Here is a 17,249-nt window from a genome sequence, read left to right as displayed (position 1 = left end):
GAAGAGGAGGAGGAGGAGGAGGAGGAGGCGGCGGCGGCGGCGGCAGCCCACCACAGCAGTGGAGGCTCACAAGATGTATCCAGAGAAGCAACTCTACATGTAAAGAGAGAATCCTAAACTTTTTCCTCCCTAACAAAGTTTATATAAAAATGAACATCATCAACAAAACTGGAGCCTATATCAAAGACAACAGAAGAAATGTGTATGAAATCACAACCAGTTTTTACAGATTGATTCTTTCAAAATTCTTTGGCTTTCTAAAACAATGTTGACTTAATGTAGGATTTTAAAACTTTCACTCTTTATACTTTAATATTTCAAAATACAAGTTCTCATCTTACATATCTGCCAAACAGAATCTACAATATGGGAGTTTAGGGTGAGAAAAGTCTGAATAATAATTACAACTTACCTATCATCCTTGCTGCAACATTTAGAAATAACTAACCAAAGAAACTGTGAAAGAAAATCACTGGGATTTTTCTCTATGCAATGAAAAGTATAATCAAGCATATAAAAATTACTTTAGGCATGTTTCATGGTAAGTTACAAGACTGCATAAAAAAATCAAATTCCCCTGACAGGAAAATATTTGGTGAACTCCTGCCTTATAAAGATGGTTGCAACTGTTTTATTAATAAAAACAAAAAAATGACAGAACAGGTGAAGTTCTCTAATCAAGTATGCCAATATTCAAATAAATCTCAACAATTAGAAGAAAAAAGCTTACCACAATTATTTAGCATGTACCAGATGAAACCACAAACATAAATGATGTGGATATTTTATAGGTCCTTGTAACTTTTATACTAATGACATCTGTAAAGGCATGTTAATTGACAAAGTGTTTTAAAGACAATATGCGATGAGGTTTTCAACAAGGTATACAATTTTAAGCACACATATAACCAACGGGAGGGGGAAAAAACCAAACAATTTGGCACCAGGAGGGCCCCCTCAATAGAGTCAGTACTGCAGATTTCTGAACCCACATCAAATCCCCCTATGTGCCAGGAATACGCTTCAAAACACCACTCATTTCAAAAAATACTTCTTTAGATAGCCACAATGTGTTCCATGGGAGAAAGGGAGTAAAACACAACAAATTTTGCTTTGCTTTCTTTTTTTATGAAAATTCAATACTCCTTTATTTCAATAACAAAATGTGATAAAAATTTTCACAGCTTTCTCTATTTTATCCTGGTTATCAGCAAGGCTGTCATAGCTATCAAATCAGATTTTATTTGCTTCATGACAGAAATAAAAAAAAGATAAAAGCTTGCATGCAGTAAATAAAATCATTATTTATCTTAATAATAAAGAAAAAGCAGTTGTAAAGCCTGAAATAATTGGTCAAGAACTGCAAAGCAACATGAGACATTTTCTGTAATAAAACAAGACCTCTGAAAGGAAATTGAAGTCTGGAAGTTGGATAAAGTGAAGAGTTGTTCAAAACTCACTCTTTAGTAATCACGAAAACTGTAGTGTTTAAAAGAAATATCATGGTACACTTACCATGATGAGCATTGAGCAATGTACAGAATTGCTGAATCACTACACTGTACACCTGAAACTAATAAAACACTGTGTTAACCATACTGAAATTAAAATTTAAAACTTAACAAAATGAAAAAAAGAAGCAGCAGCAGCAGCACGACCAATCACCATACCTCAATGGAGAAGTCCTTTGCTTAGAATTTCAAGAGACAATGAAGACTCGAACCAGTGGACCATACACCTTCACCATTCTCAGTCCACTACAAAACATGACTGAGTCGATCTCCCAGAAGAAAGAAGAGCCAAAAGAAATTTCCAGGAAAAGCAGGCAGAAAACATTTATCACTCCACTTCTTGGGCAATATTCTGACCACGCCTTCTCACTAATTACTGTGAACATAGCTTAGGAGTCACACAGTGACATCAAGAGAAAAAACGAAAAGGCCTAGATGTTGAACCTGATAATCAGTGCCAGCCTGGTCTCCTTATTTTGTAATTTAGCTCAAATCTACAAAAATTAACTGAGTTAAGAAGCAAATGTTTAACTACAATTAAGCAATAAGTAGAAAACATTTTTGTTTTGCTTAAGATAATGCAAATAACAAACTCCTGATATTTTCTTCAAAGATAAAAAATAAAACAGTGTAAAAGTCTACCTAACTTTAAATTTAAAAATACACAATACAAAAGATTTTCATAATAAGAATTGGCTCCTCTGAATTAGTTTCTAAAACTTATGAAGACTTTTTTTTTTAATAAGTGGTTCTCATTTTTTTTTTGTACATTTTTTTTAACGTTTATTTTTGAGAGAGACAGAGAGACAGAGCATGAGCCGGGGAGGGCAGAGAGAGAGGGAGACACAGAATCTGAAGCAGGCTCCAGGCTCTGAGCCGTCTGCACAGAGCCTGACGTAAAGCCCGAACTCACGAACCATGAGATCATGACCTGAGCCGAAATCGAACAACTTGACTGAGCCACCCAGGTGCCCCTAAAACCTATGAAGATCTTAAAGGGAATTTAGTTCCCATTTAATATGAAGCTCTTGTTTACAATGAGAAAAACTGAGCATTACAAAGAACTTCCACTGGGTGAAACTTGGAAATAATACTGGCAGGGCTGAGACTCTAAAGTCTCCTGACTGCTGGATGAGGGTATTTTTCTACTTACTTTGAAATATGCCCCAAAAGATATTTTTTAAATTCCAAATTCCTGACCATTTCCTTCATAAATGCATTCTGGATTTAGTGACTGTTGAAGGGCTGCCATTTTAGGGTAACTGAAAAGAATCCACACCTTAAAAGACTGTGTCAAATCGACTGAACTTTGAAAACATCATTTTGGGGTGCCTGGGTGGCTTAGTAGGTTAAGCATCCAGCTCTTGATTTTGGTTAAGGTCATGATCCCAGGGTTATGGGATGGAGCTTTGCATTAGGCTCCACACTAAGCATGGAGCCTGCTTAAGATATTCTCTCTTTCAATCTCTCCCTCCCCCGTTCACACACTCGCTCTCTCTTAAAAAAAAAGAAAAAAAAAATTTTTTTAACTATTAGTCTTTTATAGTGTAATAGTCCAAAGTTTTTTACTTTGATTAAACAAAATCACCAGAGGGGAGAGGAGTGGAAAGATTCAGAAGTCATGTAACAAAAGAAAATACAAATAAAACCTTAAATTTCACATGTGCACGTACATGCACATACATACGTAAAATCTTATCTCAAAGGCAAAGAAGCAGGTGAAGAGGTTGCCACTGATGATTTAAGAAACAGCCTGGGAGCAATTTTCTACAATTTTTCTCTTTTATGTTTTAAAGCTATGAAATTCACTTTTCTTCAACTTAGCTACATTCATTTAGACCCTAATAGGTTCATTTTGTGTTAAAACATTGAGTCACAAACATAATCACTTGAAAAAAAAAAAATTCACAGAGGAAAGGGGAGACTCATTAAAAAGGCCATGTGCCTTGGGGTGCCTGGGTGGCTCAGTCGGTTGAGCTTCTGACTTCAGCTCAGGTCATGATCTCACAGTCTGTGAGTTCAAGCCCCGCATCGGGCTCTGTGCTGACGGCTCAGAGCCTGGAGCCTGCTTCGAATTCTGTGTCTCCCTCTATGTGCCCCTCCCCAGATTGCTCTTGCTCTTGTGTGCGCTCTCTCTCTCTCTCTCTCTCTCTCTCTCAAAAATAAATGAAACATCAAAAAAGTTTCCTTATTCTAGTCTTGAGTTGATTTGTGCACAAGAATAAACCACATTACTGCTAACAGAAAATGACCAAGGTTGGCTTCTTCTCTTATCCTGGAATGGATAAGCCAACGCAGGAGATAAGCAAAGACTTGGAAAATATCTCAAACTCTTGGGGAGAGCTTCTGAATTTCACACTAATACCAGTCACATAGCTAAATTGGAGCAGTTAGACATTCATTCACTTGCACACACACATATAAATCCTGAGGAGAACCAAGTCTGACAGGCATGAAAATAATAAAAAGCCACTTACTGAAAGTAATTAGCATCTCCTATTCTAAGGCAGGATTTTATATAATCTTCATAACAACTCTCTTAAAGGGTGGTAGGACTCTAATTCTCACCTATATAATGACATCATGTAACCAGAAAGAGAAAGACCAAGCCCCAGAAACCAGTTCTGTTGACAGTCCAAGCCTGTAATACATTTTTCTACTGTTTTGAAGGCTATGAGTTCCATTATGATCCACGAACATATCAACTGTTAAACCTAAGGAGACCACGTTTCCCACAGAAATCCTCAATTTTCCAAGCATGCCAATTCAGAAAAACTTCCTCACTCTATCAACACATGTTAAGACACTGTTAGGAAGCAAATGAATCCATGTAAGTCTACCTGTGTCTGAAAGGAAAGAGAAAAAGGGGACTGTGAACCAGGTGCGATTTAGTGGGTTCCTTCATCAAATTAGGAATTATGGTAGCAAAACAGACCACAAAGAAAAGCAAGATAATACTTGGTGACCATTCTCCTAGGATTCTTGTGCTCTGACTTCTAAAGGCAATAAATGGCACACACAAAGGCAATGGTAGGCTCAACAACTGAGACCACAGCAAGATCACTATTTTTAAATGCAAACTTTGCATTTTCAAGCAGCAAGGTCTTTCAGAAAACTTAAGTGCTTTCAGCCAACTGCCCAGGTCAAATCATAACTTATAATAATAAGAATGAGAAACTGAAAATAAGTTTTCCCCTTATGTTACAGTGATCAGTACTTTCCTCTGAGGCTCAAAACTTACCTTGTTTGCCTATATAGTCAACATGGATCTGGGTTCCTTAATATGTATTTGTAAAATTTTAAAATATTTTCCCCTTCCAGCTGACACAGTGTTAAGCTTTGTCAATAGAGGGACCTATAGAAATACTGCAGAAGGAAAGAGTTTTGATTCCTGGTTCCTATCTGGCTTACAAATCACTTGGCTTCTCCAGTGATCAGTTGCCCTAGACTGCACAGCATCTTCAATGCCAGGCTTCTACAGCAATGAGCAGCGGCCAGCAGTACCCGGTGGTCAACAGTTGCCTCTATTATTTTCTTAGGCAGTTTTGTAGCAAAATACCTCCTCTAAGAAACCTACCTGTGAAGAGCTTTCCCTGAGTACTCTAGAAGGAAGAATTGTGGCAAACTGCAGAGGGTAGATTTCTAGTAAATTCCACCGATGTGGCACCACAACAACTTCTCTAACATTCAGTGAGTCACATCATGCCCTATTCAACAAGGTCTGGACCTCAACCCAAGATGGGGGAGAAGTCTCTTACCTAACACTACCAAGGGGAAAAAAAAGCAAAAACAAACACAAGACTTGGCTGGCCTTCTATGAATTTTAAAAACAACATATACTACGTATGAACGTGCTACACTTTGACCTTCCTAAAAAGTCCCCTAGAGGATTTCCAATTTTGAGTGAAGAACCAAACAAAAGAAGACTCTGCAGCAAGTTTAGGTTGTGATGCAAGTTGCTCTACCACATGGGACCTATGATCCAGCGTAACCATGGTTACCTGAAGTATCTAGGATAAACAGAGATGGTATAACAAGGAGCCTCTAGCCACTGCACACTGCAGCACTTCTTTGCTATAAGAGATTGGCACTAGAGGATCCAGCACTCCCCAACAGCCCATGGGGTGAATTTCCAGCAAGTTCCACAGGTAGGATTTTTAGCAAATTCCACTGGTATAATACTATACTGATTTCTCTACTATTAGGTAAGCCACAGCCGTGCACTCTCCATTATCAGCCCTGGAGAAGGAGGTTCTCCCATTTGTATTCTGTCTCAGACCCAGGAGAAGCATCTGCTTCTTGTATTTGCTACTTGTATATTTTCTAGAGTTCTCTTTCTTTAATAAGCCAATCGCTCATCATTCCAATTCGTTATACTGAATTCTCTTTTATTAGGTAATCTCTACACCCAACATGGGGCTTGAACCCACAACCTCAAAATCAAACAAGAGTCACATGCTCTATTTACTGAGCCAGACAGGTATCCCGTGAATAACCTTTTATATGAAACCTTCCCCATTCAAATTACCAAATGGTTTTTCCCTCCTGATTAGACTCCAACTAAAATACCATTATCAACAGCGTGAGTGTTCTCATCAGTGCCATGAAAACCAACACAAGAACCTAATTTTAAACAATTAAGAGTTCATTTTGACAAATTTTAGCTTTAAAACTAAAAATTAAATAGGAATGATGTAAACTTAGTTTAAGCATAGTACTAAGTCCAAATTAATGTATATATTTCTTAAAATATCAATCATGGTTTGGCAAGTTATAGATTCCTTCTCCAAATGTTCTGCAGTCTTTAAAAAAATTTTTTTTATGTTTATTTATTTTTAAGAGAGAGAGAGACAGAGACAGAGAGAAAGTGTGAGTGGGGGAGGGGCAGGGAGAGAGGGAGACACACAATCTGAAGCAGACTGCAGGCTTTGAGCTGTCAGGCAGAGAGCCTGATGAGGGGCTTGAACCCACAAACCACTAGATCGTGACCTGAGCCAAAGTCAAATGCTTAACTAACTGAGCCACCCAGGTGCCCCTGTTCTAGAGTCTTTAAATGAACATTAAATAGCCCCTAATAATCACCAGCGTTTAACATTATTTTTAATAAGTAATACCTTATCTCTCTTATTCTATAGGGTGTAAAAGGCCTAAAGTAGGGGTGCCTGGGTGGCTCAGTCAGTTAAGCATGTGACTCTTAGTTTCAGCTCTGGTCATGATCTCACAGTTTGTGAGTATGAGTTCCGTATTGTCAGTGCAGAGCGTGCTTAAGATTGTCTCTTTCTCTCTCTGCCCCTCCCCATTCATGCTCATTCCTGCTCTCTCTCTCTCAAAATAAATGAACTAAAAACAATTTTTTAAAGGCCTAAAATATGGAAGTGACAACTGAAAATAATGTTGTAAGCTTTCATTTTTAAAAGGGGCGGTTGTGGGGCGCCCGGGTGGCTCAGTCGGTTAAGCGTCTGACTTCAGCTCAGGTCACGATCTCACGGTCCGTGAGTTTGAGCCCCGCGTGGGGCTCTGGGCTGATGGCTCAGAGCCTGGAGCCTGCTTCCGATTCTGTGTCTCCCTCTCTCTCTCTGCCCCTCCCCCATTCATGCTCTGTCTCTGTCTCAAAAATAAATAAACGTTAAAAAAAAAATTTTTTTTTTTTTTTAATAAAAGGGGCAGTTATGTATAAACACTGACAGTCTGAAATGGCATGGGTCAAATGGCCTGACCCTCTCCACATTCCACGAAGACACGTCATAATTATAGCATGCTCTTCACCATAAGGAGCCCAAAACAAGCATGTAATGGTGGACTGGTACAAGCTAATCAAGATCTTGAAAAATGGCTTAAAATGCGGGCGATCCACAGTGACTTTTTACAACAGTGTTTCAATGTCCCTGCACCTGCTAATTGGAAATACACCATGGAGTTCACTATTTAATAGTTCAACCTAATTTTAAGCCTAAGACAGTCCAATAACCTATTTATGAACTCAAAAACCAACAAAGAAGCCCACCACAATTACTCAAGAGGTAAAAACACCCAACATTTTTTTTTAAGTAGAAAATAACCATCACCACTACATCAAAAAGAGAAGGAAGACTAGATTGCACACTGAAAAGCAAAAAAGTGCTTTGTGTGGTTTTTAATGGACTTTAGAATCATACTCTAATTTCTTGAACAACACAAAGGAAAACTAAATATCACTGACAGTTCCTTTTGAATGACTCCATAATGAAACTGTATTAAAACTGTCAGTAGCCACAATGAGAGGTATATCTAAAAATATTAAAACAAATTACTCTTCAAGTAACATTGTATGTTACTGCTCAGAAGTTTGCCTTAAAAAAACAGAAACACTACTTTTATATGGAAATTTCCTTAAAAATAAAGAAGTTTATCTTACTTGAGAGAGTCCAGGGGACGATGCATGTCCCGGGGGCGTTGCCGCAAGATTTGGGTGCCCCTTGTTTATTTCATGTGCTGAATAAGGGGAAGGGGTCGGGGGTCCCGGTTGTCTTGCTACTTGTGTTACCTGTGAGGAAATCAATATTTAGTAAGAGCTTTATATTAGTAACTCAATCTTAATAAATACAGCTGAACTGGTTAATTTTTAAAACTGAACTGTCTCATAATTTATACTAAAATAAGTGCCAGACTGACTAAAGGCTTAAAATTTCAAAATGAAGCAATAAAATGCTTGGCGGGGGGGGGGGGGGGGGAGCATGACTATTACCATCAGTTTGACAAAAGATTCTTGAAGCACAATCTAAAACCAAACCTTAAAGGCAAAATTATGCTAAATGCAAGAAGGTACATTTGAAACTAAATATTGTTTAGTTTTAATACAATGCCACTTCTAGGACATTTTGTAAAAGAAACAAAAAAAGAAAAATGATTGCAAGAGGAAGTGGATGACTACAGAATGGACACAGGAGATTTCTGGAGTGAAATAACTGTTCTGTATCTTGACTGTAGTGGGGATTACATGTCTCTCTGTGTTCGTCAAAACTCACAAAACTGCACACTACAAGGTGAATTTCACATTATGTAAATTATACCTCAAATCTGAACCAAAAATGGGGCAAATTATTTATAGAGTATACTCTCATCTTTTTTTTTTTTTATTTTTGGATTTTGGATTTCGTATTAAAGTTTATTCATTTATTTTGAGAGAATCACAGACAGCGTGAGTGGGGGAGGGGCAGAGGGAGAAGAAGACAGAGAATACCAAGCAGGCTCCATACTGTCAGTGAGAAGCCCAATGTGGGCCTTGAACTCGTGAAACAATGAGATCGTGACCTGAGCTAAAACCAAGGGTAGGATGTTTAACCAAGTGAGCCACTCAGGCAACCCATCTCATTTTTGTTTTTAAAACAGTACACCTAAATATACATGTAAAGTCACATGTTTGCATATTTCTATATGTATATCTAAGCCTACAATCTATGTCTACATATATGAGTATATATGAAATACCCATGCATTTACACATACTCGCAGGTATATATGTCCTATTAAAAAGATGTGTAATGACTTCCACCAAGATCAGAACAGAAAGCGTTACAAGCATTTTTTTTTCTCATTTTCATTTTCTAATATAGTTCAATAATCATGAACTTGTACAGAAAAATAATTAGCATATGTTTCTATGTAAACAAAAACTACGTTCTTCCACTTTTTCCTGGTAATAAACTGCCCATTAGCCAATGATGATGGATATAAAACTACATTACCCAGGCCCCTTTCCAATGTCCAGCAATGAATCCCAGCCAGCTATTCTCAACCACAATCTAACCCAGACTAGCACTGACTGAAAGTTTGGCAAACCTCCATGAATGGGGGGCAAATTTAATAGTCATCGAATATGAAAGAATCCATTCTCCTTAAGGTGAAGTCCTCAAATGGGGGGGGGGGGGGGGCATGAAAGCTTTTACAATCTAGTAGAAACTACAGACCTCTCCTAGAATCATATTTTTAAAATATTTATTCAATTATTTTGAGAGAGAGAGAGGGAGCACATGCAAGTGGGGGAAGGTAGAGAGGGAGAGGGAGAGAGAGAATTCCAAGCAGGTTTCATGCTGTCACTGCAGAGCCTAATGCAGGGCTTGATCTAACAAACCATGGGTTCATGACCTGAACCAAAATCAAGAGATGGACACTTATCTGACTGAGCCACCCGAGTGCCCCTAGAATCATATATTTTTTTTAATTTTTAAAAAATTTATTTATTTTGAGCCGGGGGGGGGGGGGGGGGGAGGCGCCGTGGGCAGAGAGAGAGGGAGACAGAGAATCCCAAGCAGGTTCTCCCCAAGTCAATGCATAGAGTCCAATGCAGGGCTCAAACTCACAAAACGGTGAGATCATAACCTGACCCAGAATCAAGAGTCGAACACTTAACTAACTGAGCCACCCAGACACACTGGAATCATATCTTTAAATGCATAAAATATATAGGATTATGATAAAACCAATTATATTGAAATATATATATATGAAAATATAAAGATAAGTTTGTGATATAGTAATATATGTTCTTTATAATATATTAAAAAATAAAAACTAATGATAGATATTGCCTGCATCCATAATTCAAAGAAATTGTAACATTCAATTAGATATTTTCTCCTTCCAAGTCTCAGATTCCCTGATTTCTCTCACAGTTAAGAACTCTCGGGGCGCCTGGGTGGCTTGGTCGGTTAAAGCGTCTGACTTCGGCTCAGGTCATGATCTCACGGTCCGTGAGTTCAAGCCCCGCGTCGGGCTCTGTGCTGACAGCTCAGAGCCTGGAGCCTGTTTCAGATTCTGTGTCTCCCTCTCTCTCTGCCCCTCCCCTGTTCATGCTCTGTCTCTCCCTGTCTCAAAAATAAATAAACGTTTAAAAAAAAAAAAAAAAAAAAAAAAGAAGTCTCTCCAGATAGAAAGGAAAGTGGTTTCCAAATGATACTCGCTTTTCCTGGAATTCCCTCAGTCAGAATCTCTGAAGAAAGTCTACTCCCTGGTAACCCAACTTTAGAATTCCTTATGTCTATGTAAAACAGCTTTAAAACCTGACTGACCCCAATGCTGAAATAAAATGGATTCACAGAGAACTAACTAGAGGCAAAAAGCTTACAGGCTAAATAAAAGAGATATGAGTGATGCTAAAATGTGACGAAAGTTTAAGACTTAAAATAACTGTTAATTTTTCTTGTTACGGCTTTATGATTTTCTTCAAAATGTTCTTTCCACTTCTGACTGAAAATTACATTTATAAGGGAATGAAGTTTACTGTGAAATGCTATAGCAATTATAAATCTCAGGAAAATTATTCAAAGGATAAAAACTGGATTACTATTTAAACATCAACTTTAGAAAACCAGTAACTAGAAATGAAGAGTTCCTGCAAGCAAATTTCTCCCTGACAAGGCTTTGTAAATGTATACTCTTATTTCACATGGTTGAGAAGTTATTTTAATATCTGGCTAAAATAAGATATCAAAATGGACTTTTAAAAATGTTTAATGTTTAGTTTTGGATTTTTTAATTTTTTAAAAATTTATTTCTTTTTGAAAGAGAGAGACAGAGACAGAGCACAAGTTGGGGAGGGGCACAGAGAGAGAGGGAGACACAAAATCTGAAGCAGGCTCCAGGCTCTAACCTGTCAGCACAGAGCCTGATATGGGGCTCGAAATCACGAACCACAAGATTAATGACCCAATCCAAAGTTGGACACAACTGACGGAGCACCCCAGGGGCCCCTATATTTTTAACATGAGAAATTTACACAATGAGAATAGCAGATATCTCTTTTGGGTGTTTGGTCCAAGAACTGATTCCTAAGTTATGGTTTTTAGCTATAGTTAGATAAAACTAGTCAGCAATATTTTAAAGGAAGACAATGCCCATAATACAGAATTGAATTAAAATATTTATATTTTTGTAAAATAAACAAGTTGTGATTTATTCATCATATTGTACATTCTTTCTAATATTTGGACCTCTAATAATAAGAATAAAGAACGGAAAAATAAATGTAAAACATCAGTAAAGTCAGGAGTTTGCCTACTCTGAGTTACTTCTGCAAATGCACAATCAAATCCCAAATCTTCTGTACTAACATTAGGAGATCGTTCACCTCCTCTATCACCAAGGAATTTTATTTTTCAAATTAATCTGGAAAATCTTCCCCCAAAAAGCTATTAACACAGTTATGATGGGTTTGCTACAAAACAGTAACCTGCATATTTGTCTACTTTGCCAAAACATCTGAAAAAGCCACTGGTGTGCATACATTTAGAAGACCTTGCTGCATACTTAACCTCAAAAACATCAGATTATGAAGGTGAAAATAAGTAGCTCTTTGATGAGCACTAGGTATTACATAGAAGGGTTGAATCACTATATTGTACATAATAAACTAATATCAGACTGTATGTTACCTAACTGGAATTTAAATGAAAACTTTTTAAAACTTAAAAAAAAAAAAAAAAATTCACACAATGAAATAAAGTGATAGCAAAGAAGTTAGCTATATAAAATCCATGTAAGCTAAATTCTCCAATCCATCCTGATAAAACAATCAAAGATTAAATTTACTGAGGATAATAAATCATTAACAATACAGGAAATGTAAAAATAAATTATTGTTGATTAAGAATAAATAAATATAAGGGCGCCTGGGTGGCTCGGTCGTTAAGCGTCCTACTCTTGACTTTGGCTCAGGTCATCATCTCGTGCTTCGTGGGTTCAAGTACCACATCAGGATCTGAGCTGACAGCTCAGAGCCTGCCTGGGATTCTGTCTCCCTCTCACTGACCCTTCCTTCTCACACCAGCGCATGCGGGCATGTGCACTCTCACGCTCTCTCTGAAAAATATGTAAATAAACATTAAAAAACCCACCCTGGGTGGTTATTTAAAAATAAATCAATAAAAATAAGTAAATATTTTAAAATATTACTACATGTATATCATAACAAAAGTAAAATTTACAGGGGCACCTGGGTGGTTCAGTTCATTAAGCATCCGACTTCAGTTCAGGTCATGATCTCACGGTTCATGAGTTCGAGCCCCATGTCGGGCACTGTGCTAAAAGCTTAATGCTTACAGTCTGCTTCGGATACTGTCTCTCCCTCTCACTGCCTCACCCCCACTCGAGTTCCGTCTGTTGCTCAAAAATAAATGAACTTAAAAAAAAGTAATAAAGGGGCGCCTGAGTGGCTCAGTCGGTTAAGCGTCCGACTTCAGCTCAGGTCGCGATCTCGCGGTCCGCGAGTTCAAGCCCCGCGTCGGGCTCTGGGCTGATGGCTCAGAGCCTGGAGCTTGCTTCTGATTCTGTGTCTCCCTCTCTCTCTCTGCCCTTCCCCCATTCATGCTGTGTGTCTCTCTCTGTCTCAAAAATAAATAAACGTTAAAAAAAAAAAAAAAGTAATAAAGAAAGTAAAATCTACAAAAAACAAAAAACAAAAAAACGAAAAAGCTTTACCCCACTATTAGAAGGCAACAGGACATAGGTACTGTGAAGGAGTTTACCTTGTCTCCAAAACGACAGAACAATGAGTCACAACTGCCTTAAAACCATGCCCAAAAAATGATTCCAGTTTGGGCCACATATTCTAAAGAAAAAAAATCTCACTTCAAAAATTAGGAACATAAAGATATATTCAGGGGCACCTGGGTGGCTCAGTAGGGTAAGCATCCAACTCTTGATTTTGGCTTAGGTCATGATCTCACGGTATGTGGGTTCAAACCCCACATCAGGCTCTGCATTGTCAGTGCAGGGACTACTTGGGATTCTCTCTCTCCTCCTCCCCTGCTCCTGTTCACTCTCTCTCTCAAAAATAAACATTAAAAAAAATTTTTTTACAAAGATATCCAAGAGCACTACAAAGAGAAAAAGGCAGAAACAGCAAATAATGGGAAAATAAAGTAACATAAGTAAACAAAGGACATAAAAATATATAAATTTGGGCTGTTATCAATAGAAATTGATATGTTAAATACTCAGGAATAAAAAAAACATACACTATTTGGAACTGTAAAGAAATTCTTCTATATACTAACAAATATGGGGAAAAAAACACATCAATGATTTCAGATAAAGGTTAGTGTTCATATGGTTTGTTTTTCCCTGAAAACTCTTGAGTGTGCTTTAAGAGTACTGTATCAGCCAATACAAGTGTTTGAGAGAAGAAGAAAATGCATTTTGCCAAAGCCATAAGTATTATGCTATTACTACATTAAAAATTTCCTTATATGGGAATGCAAGCTGGTGCAGCCACTCTGGAAAACAGTATGGAGGTTCCTCAAAAAACTAAAAATAGAACTACCCTACGACCCAGCAATTGCACTACTAGGCATTTATCCATGGGATACAGGTGTGCTGTTTCGAAGGGACACGTGCACCCCCATGTTTATAGCAGCACTATCGACAATAGCCAAAGTATGGAAGGAGCCCAAATGTCCATCGATGGATGAATGGATAAAGATGTGGTGTGTGTATACATATGTTATTCGGCAGTCAAAAAGAACGACATCTTGCCATTTGCAACTACGTGGATGGAGCTGGAGGGTATTATGCTAAGTGAAATTAGTCAGAGAAAGACAAAAATCATATGACTTCACTCATGTGAAGACTTTAAGAGACAAAACAGATGAACACAAGGGAAGGGAAACAAAAAGAATATAAAAACAAGGAGGGGAACAAAACAGAAGAGACTCATAAATATGGAGAACAAACTGAGGGTTACTGAAGGGGGTGTGGGGGGGATGGGCTAAATGGATAAGAAATGGGCATTAAGAAATCACTGTTGCACTGTATGCTAATTGGGATGTAAATTTTTAAAAATTAAAAATAAAATTAAAAAAAATTTTCCTTATAAAGCAAGCACCAATGAAAAACAACCTTCATAGGCAAATATCCCTAAGGTGTACATCCTCTGCCATTCTTAATTTCTTTTTTTTTTTTTTTTTTAACGTTTATTTATTTTTGAGACAGAGAGAGACAGAGCATGAACGGGGGAGGGTCAGAGAGAGGGAGACACAGAACCTGAAACAGGCTCCAGGCTCTGGGCTGTCAGCACAGAGCCCGACGCGGGGCTCGAACTCACGGACCGTGAGATCATGACCTGAGCCGAAGTCGGACGCTTAACCGACTGAGCCACCCAGGCGCCCCATCCTCTGCCATTCTTAAACAGCTAAGCCACACTGCAGGAATCCTTCAGTACTGTATTTTGGCACTCCCTCCCAAAATTGGATGTTTCTACTAATAAAAGCAAGCCAAAGAAAATAAATCTGTATAAAAGTAATAGGAGAGGGGTAGTGGCTAGTTCACAGCGCTGGCATGTCTCAGCCCATGGGTAGGAGTGAAGGACCAGAGAGGAGGTCCTAGGGACCTGGGGAGGGGAGGACAGGAACAAGCAGGGCAGGGTGACCAGGCTGCCAGTGTGTTCAGAGAGCACAGAAGCCATCTCAGGTCCCAGCCTAAAACCCTCCAGGGTCTGTGGTCTGCAGAAGGGCCCCCTCTGAAGAACCTCTAAAGGAAATAAAAATGTTCACATAGGCAGGCATTATCTACAAATAAGGAAGTAAAAAGGACAACTGACTGAATTTTGGAGGATAACAAATCACCCCCAACTCCCCACCAGAAAAAATTTAAACTAATGCTGTGGACTCCTTCGATGGTTTGCCTCTGAGAGAAACCTTCAAAAAAAAAAAAAAAAAAAAAAAGGAAGGAAGGAGGAAGGAAGGTAATAGGAAAAGCACAAAAATCATATCCTTCTAAACAATTTTTCCTAGAAACAAGCTGCTATATACAATAAATCTCTGACCTGCAATTACAACTCTATTTAACGGAAAAAGACTATTATTACAACTGTCATATTGCATTACACACTAGGTTTGCTTTTACCATATTACAGAGTTTAATATCTTTGCAAGGAAGAAGGTATACCAGCTTCAATTAAAAATTATACCAGATAGGGCACCTGCATGGCTCGGTTGGTTAAGTGTCTAACACCTGGTTTGGGTTCAGGCCATGATCTGATGGTTCATGAGATCTAGCCCCACTTTGGGCTCTGTGCTGACAGCCAGAGCCTGCTTGGGGTTCTCATTCTCTCCCTGTCTCTGCTCCTCTCCTGCTCATGCGCACATATGTGCTCTCTATCAAAATAAATAAATAAATAAATAAAGTTATTCAAGATGTAAGCAATTAACACAACCCCAACCCAAGGAAATGGCACAAGACTAATGAGGTTGTTGGGGTTAAAAACTAAAGTTACATAAAACTTTGAATACTTCTTTCAAAATATTCCTAAATTAAGGATTATTGAACCTTCTAATCTCTGGCTAAAGTTTCTTTTCTCTGGCTAAATTATCCCATTTCAGACCTTGTTGTTAAACTCCATGTCCTTCAAAGGTAAAGGGAAGTTTTTATAGAATGAAAAAAAAAGTTTCCCCATTATTTCAAACATATTACTACCATCTCAATTATGGATGCAGGAAAGACAGGTATAAAATAGCTGATTATGACAAATACTTAACCAATTCCAAAGCTAAAATGATTGTCTTTCACATAATATTAATCCTAAGCAAAATTAATCAAGAATTTCTTCAAGTGCAGTGTGTGTATTGAAGTTTAAAAGGTATTAAAACAAGGGGGTGTCTGGGTGGCTCAGTCAGTTGAGCGTCCGGCTTCAGCTCAGGTCATGATCTCACAGTTTGTGAGTTCAAGCCCCGCGTCGGGCTCTGTGCTGACAGCTCAGAGCCTGGAGCCTGTTTTGAATTCTGTGTCTCCCTTTCTCTCTCCTCCTCCCCTGCTTGTGCGCTCTCTCTCTCTCTCAAAAATAAATAAACATTAAAAGGTAACAATAAGCTCAATAAGCTTTTGTATTTTTTTTTTTTTTTTACAGATACAGTAGTTTTGCATTGGCAATAATGTGGAGGTCCTCAAATTCTCATCCATTTGCTGGTGAAAATGTACATTTGTACAACCACTTTGGGACAGGCTACGGTAACCATGAAAACAGGCACACCCTGTGCTGCGACTCCCCCATTCCTACCTATACCTCTATGAGAGAAAGGACAACGTGTGACAAGGTACACGTACAAAACTGTTCATGGTCGTACTGCTGTTAGTAACCCAAACTGGTAAATAACACACTGTGGATTAACAGAAGAATGAAATCAATAAGGCAATATTTCCCTATGTAGAATTCAATGAAAAACTAAAGCAACTCACTACAATCTGGATGATTCTCATTAACACAGAAGCACATTCACAAAATGATTCCCAAAGAGTTTCAAAACAGAAAACACTTGACTAAATTAGTTTAGAAATGCATAAATGGATGGCAAAACTGTCAATAAAAGCAGGGAAATTTTTAAGGCAGATACATTACTTTGGGAAGACAGGGAGTTGTGAACAGGAAGGGCTACATACTATTTCCTTTACTTGGGAGGTGATACATAATTTCTGCTGTAAAATGATTTTAGTTTTTAGTTTTCTGCACTTTTACACATGTAAATTTTAATCCCCTACCATTCTCTAAAAAAAGATTAGAGACAAAAAACAAGCAAACTACCCAAGGACTGGAGTAATATATTAGTTAAGTTAGCATTACTTATGTGGCTGTTACAGAGTAGAAAGTATATGGAAAAAAATAGTATTGGCACAAGACAGGAAAACTCTAGAACTATGACCCAGTGAAGCCTTCAGCTCGCTAGTGAATTTCCATTCAAGATTTCTACCTTAAAAAAGTTTCCTATAAAA

General features: G+C 38.1%; 1 protein-coding gene across 35 annotated transcripts in view; it reads right to left on the bottom strand.

The window, feature by feature from the left end:
* Window positions 1–17,249, bottom strand: part of EIF4G3 (eukaryotic translation initiation factor 4 gamma 3) — a 314,444-nt gene that overhangs the window by 193,079 nt on the left and 104,116 nt on the right. For 16 of the 35 annotated variants that reach the window (XM_053898862.1, XM_053898864.1, XM_053898857.1 and 13 more), the window contains exons 1-2: window positions 7,906–8,020; window positions 1,516–1,573 (exon numbers count right to left, since the gene is read on the bottom strand). The exons of 5 other annotated variants lie outside the window; for them this stretch is intronic. In XM_053898862.1, the coding sequence (XP_053754837.1) occupies window positions 1,516–1,527 (12 nt within the window). In that variant the 5' untranslated portion in view covers window positions 1,528–1,573; window positions 7,906–8,020. Of the gene's footprint in view, window positions 1–1,515; window positions 1,574–1,670; window positions 1,783–7,905; window positions 8,035–17,249 lie in introns of those variants that run through there. 14 more of the 35 variants (XM_053898880.1, XM_053898881.1, XM_019461658.2 and 11 more) reach the window with 4 other exon arrangements.

The sequence above is a fragment of the Panthera pardus genome, unplaced genomic scaffold (genome assembly GCF_024362965.1).
Source record: "Panthera pardus isolate Hobbes unplaced genomic scaffold, ASM2436296v1 HiC_scaffold_11, whole genome shotgun sequence".
NCBI classification, from domain to species: Eukaryota; Metazoa; Chordata; class Mammalia; order Carnivora; family Felidae; genus Panthera; species Panthera pardus.
The sequence above is the reverse complement of the archived record's forward strand: the minus strand, read 5'-3'. Positions and strand labels throughout refer to the sequence as shown.